This window comes from Carlito syrichta, unplaced genomic scaffold (assembly GCF_000164805.1).
Source record: "Carlito syrichta isolate Samal-C Ts95f unplaced genomic scaffold, Tarsius_syrichta-2.0.1 Scaffold316481, whole genome shotgun sequence".
Taxonomy (NCBI): domain Eukaryota; kingdom Metazoa; phylum Chordata; class Mammalia; order Primates; family Tarsiidae; genus Carlito; species Carlito syrichta.
Window position 1 is genome coordinate 47,082 of NW_007260577.1, and position 4,340 is coordinate 51,421.

Genomic DNA, 4,340 nt, shown 5'->3' on the forward strand with positions numbered 1-4,340 from the left:
AGTCGGCGTCCACCGCGCGCACCTTGGCCACCACGTGGCCCGCGCCCACCGACCGCGACAGCAGCTCGCTGGCCGCGCCGCCGCCGGGGGCCCCCGCCCGAGGCGCCAGCAGCGCCGGCGCGTTGTCGTTCTCGTCCAGCACGAACACCTGCAGCGTCACGTTGCTGCCCAGGGGCGGCACGCCCGCGTCGCGCGCGCTCACCTGGAACCGCAGCAGCTGCAGCTCCTCGTGGTCCAGCGGCTGCAGCGCGAACACCTCGCCGCTCTCCGCGCGCACCGACACGTAGCTCGACAGCGCGCGCGCGCCCACCCGCCGCTCCACCAGCGCGTACGACACCCGCGCGTTCTCCCGCGCGTCCGCGTCCCGCGCCGACACCGTGAAGACGTGGCAGCCCGGCGGGTTGTTCTCCTTCACGAACACCGTGTACTCGGGCTGCGCGAAGGCGGGCGCGTTGTCGTTCACGTCGGCCACCTCCACCGCCACGCTGGCCGTGGCCCACCGCGAGGGCGAGCCCCCGTCGCGCGCGGTCACCACCAGCTGGTAGGCCGACACGCTCTCGCGGTCCAGGGCGCCGTCCAGCACCAACGAGTAGTAATTCTTGAAGGTGGGCGCCAGCTTGAAGGGGACGTGGGGCGTCAGGGAGCAGGTGACCTGTCCGTTGGCGCCGGAGTCTTGGTCTGACACGCTGATCAGGGCGATGACCGTGCCCACTTGAGCATCTTCTTTCACTGGGTTAGACAGAGAAGTGACCATTACCTCAGGGACATTGTCGTTCAAGTCCAGAACTTCCAACAGGAGCATGCTGTGACCTGACATAGGAGGAATCCCTTTATCAATGGCGTTAACCTGAATTTCATAGGCATTATTCTCTTCAAAATCCAGTTTCCCATAAATTCTAATTTCACCTGTGTCTGGATTTATGAAAAACGTACATTTCTCACTCACTGGCGAAATCATTCTGATTCCATAGAAAATTTCCCCATTTAGTCCTTCGTCTAGGTCGGAAGCATTTAGTTGGATCACTCTGGTGTCGTTTGGGACATTTTCAGGCAACACTACTTTATACCCAGGCTTCTCAAACTCCGGAGCGTTGTCATTCACATCCAGGATGGTTATTTGAATCTGAACGGACCCTGTTAGCTCTGGTTTACCGCCGTCGATAACCATCAGCAATAACTCTAGTTGTGGCGTTTCCTCTCTATCCAATAACTTCCGGAGAACTAGTTCAGGCAATATACTTTTATCTTTTTTTGCTATTATTTCAAATGCAAAATGCTCGTTCAGACTTAACACGTAGGTAAGAAGAGAGTTTGCGCCGATATCCGCATCGGAAGCGCCCTCTAGAGGAAAATGAGAGTCCAGAGGCGCAGATTCAGAAATAAGAACCTTTTGTTCTCTTTCCCTGAACACCGGCGGGTTGTCGTTAATGTCCCTCACCTCCACCTCCACGTGGAAAACCTGCAGCGGCCGCTCCACGATCACCTCCAGGTGGATGCCGCACTCCAGGCTCCGCCCGCACAGCTCCTCGCGGTCGATCCGAGAATTCACAAACAAAATGCCGTTCTGCAGATTCACCTCCAGAAGGTCCCCGCGGCCCTTGCACGCCACCCGGAACAGGCGCGGCACCAGCTGGGCCAGCTCCAGCCCCAGGTCCTGCGCGATGCGGCCCACGAAGGTGCCGTGCTTGGCCTCCTCGGGGACCGAGTAGTGGAGCTGGCCGCTCCCCGCCTCCCAGGCTGCCAGAAGCAGAAGCGAGAGGAGCAGGCGCCAGGATCCCGGGCTTCCTCGCCAGATAATCACCATTGCAGATGATGAGGTCACCGAGTTGGGATTGTCGGTTTTAAGGAAGCGCTCGTGTGAGGTCTTTTATGAGCAATCAAGCTTTTCCGTAAGTACACATTTAGTACATTGTATCCATCATTACAGTCAATATGGAGTCGATCCTATTCTGTGAATGGTTGGAAAGCTGGTACGGAACAAATTTTTCTTTTTCACCTTTTGAGTGTACAGCGACATCATGTGACTAAAAATGTAAGTACAAGAAAGATCCTGAGGTTCTTCTTGGTTTAGCCACTTTCTGGGTCACTCTAAACTTGACTTTTGAATATTTTGACGGATCAATTGTAAATGCCTATTTAGTTAACATATGTAATAGCCTAACAATACACAAATACTTTTATTATACTGTAGTTTTAAAAAATATTTACTGCTTCAAAATCTATCATAAAATGATCTTTCAAATATGGTGTGCTGGAAACTGCACTTTATTAGAGTATAATATAAAGAATAGTATACATCACCCCCTTTCCTTATATAACTTAAAATTCACAATGTTCTAATAACTTTTATCCTTTACAAGCACTTCGTTGTAAAAATTTAGGAGAAAGCTAAGAATTTTGTTATTTAGTAGAGGAAAAGAAACCAAAATATGCCTATTAACCAAATAATATTTCATTTATATAAATTGTCTTATTCATAAATCTGATGAAGATTAGAATTCATCACAAATATAAAAGGCATCACTATTTTTGGTTCCTTTTATGCTTAAATGTGATAACTTTTCAAGCAAAATGTTGAGTTTGAAGCCTCCAAATTTCATAGTATCCTAAAGTGGCTATAGAGCACTAATATGAAAAAGATCTCTCTAAGTTTTGGAGTCTAATCTGTTTGGCTAAAGTCAAGAGAATATGAACTTAATACCAACCTTTTGGTTTCCCCTCTAGATTTCTCTCTACAGGTCATTTAGTTAGTAGTCATGACATGCTTCTCTTCTAAAAATCAGAGTGACTAAGATGGAAGAGGGAATCATAAGACCTTTCGTGGTTTTATTCATGATCAGCTTCAAGGGAAAACAAAGCACAGATACAATTTGACTACTCATTGTGAAGAAATAAATATAGATTTTATGAATTTATTAATATTCAAGTTAAACTCTTTAACCAAAAATGCACTGGCATTCATTTCTTTTACATATAGTGATGCAGAACACTGAGATGTGAAACCTTTACATAACCAGAAAACCAGATAATTTTTCTTTTCTTTAGAGGTAGGATCTTGCTACATTGCTTAGGCTGCTCCTGGCTCAAGTAAATCTTCTGCCTCTGACTTCTGAGTAGCTGGGATTATAAGTGTGAGCCACTGCACCCGTCAAGAAAGGACAGAACTTTTGTTATATTATTTCAATGAAAGCAGCATATTAGAATGCAAAGATTGGATATTTTTCTTCAAATTGCATGAAAAGAGATATTATCAAGGAAGGGGAAACTAAAGATTATTTAGTGATAATAAGATATAATGAATGTTCAACTCCATAGGAAAAAAAAAAGAGAAATAAATGATTTCAGATCTAATGAAGAGTGTTCTCGTTTTGAAACAAGCCTGAAGTTAGAAAAGCCTCTTTGTCTGGACACGGAGGCCAACAACTGCAGTCCCAGCTACTGGGGAGGCAGAAGCAGAAAAATATTTGAACCCAGAAGTTAGAGGATGTAGTGCACTATGATCTCACCTGTAAATAGCCACTGCACTCCAGACTTGTTAAAAGACAACAATAAAGAAATTTAAACAATCCATAGTGATTATAGTCATAAATGAGAACTAGGCACAAACTGGCACCAAGAGATCAGTAAAAACATAGCTATTATTTTTACCAACGTGATTACAGACCAATAGTCTGTAAATTCTACTTATTTTAGCATTTTCTAACAAAATATTAGGAGAAATAGAACGTTTATTGCCTAAACTAACAATTATTTATATGTTTAAAAGATTGCATATGTGTATTCTTCGGTATTTCACTAACAGACACTGCTCTTTAAAACAATACTTATATATATATTGCTCATTAAAATTTTTCTTTAAAATTTTCCATGAAGAAATTAGATTTCAAAAATTTATCATATTCTTCACCTGAATAGATGAAACCGGAGGGGGGGAAAAAAACACTCACCTGTCCAGAATGCTTTAAAACTGCCTCCTGCTTTTCCCCTTCGCCTTCTCTATTGGGACCGGGAGAAAGACTGGGGCTGAAGGCCATGAGGTCGGTCTTGGGCGGGCCCTCCCCAGAGCACACCCTCTGCCGCCTCGGCCGCGAGGACGACCAGCTCCCCGCCGCGCTGGAGCACACCAGCGGGGGCTTGCCCGGCCCGCACGCGCCCTCGGGGGGCGGCGCCGAGCACCGCAGCGCCGTGTACAGCAGCAGCGTCAGCACCAGCAGGCTGGACACCGCGCAGATGGCCACGATCAGGTACACGTTGACGTCCACCAGCGCGGACCCGGGGCCCGCGGAGCCCGCCAGCGCCCGCGACGCGGCCTGGGGCGCCTGGCCGCCGTCCACCAGCGA

The 4,340-nt window shown here is 47.3% G+C and overlaps 2 protein-coding genes across 2 annotated transcripts in view; both read right to left on the minus strand.

Moving 5' to 3' along the window:
- LOC103277106 (protocadherin alpha-12-like) overlaps window positions 1–1,951 on the minus strand; it is a 9,555-nt gene extending 7,604 nt beyond the window's left edge. Inside the window, 2 exon segments of the mRNA XM_008074536.2 lie at window position 1; window positions 4–1,951. The exon segment at window position 1 is cut by the window's left edge and continues 508 nt beyond it. Of these exon segments, the coding sequence (XP_008072727.2) occupies window position 1; window positions 4–1,804 (1,802 nt within the window). The 5' untranslated portion in view covers window positions 1,805–1,951.
- The window catches only part of LOC103277108 (protocadherin alpha-4-like), an 11,677-nt gene continuing 9,238 nt past the window's right edge, over window positions 1,902–4,340 (minus strand). Inside the window, 2 exon segments of the mRNA XM_008074538.2 lie at window positions 1,902–2,024; window positions 3,948–4,338. Of these exon segments, the coding sequence (XP_008072729.2) occupies window positions 1,902–2,024; window positions 3,948–4,338 (514 nt within the window).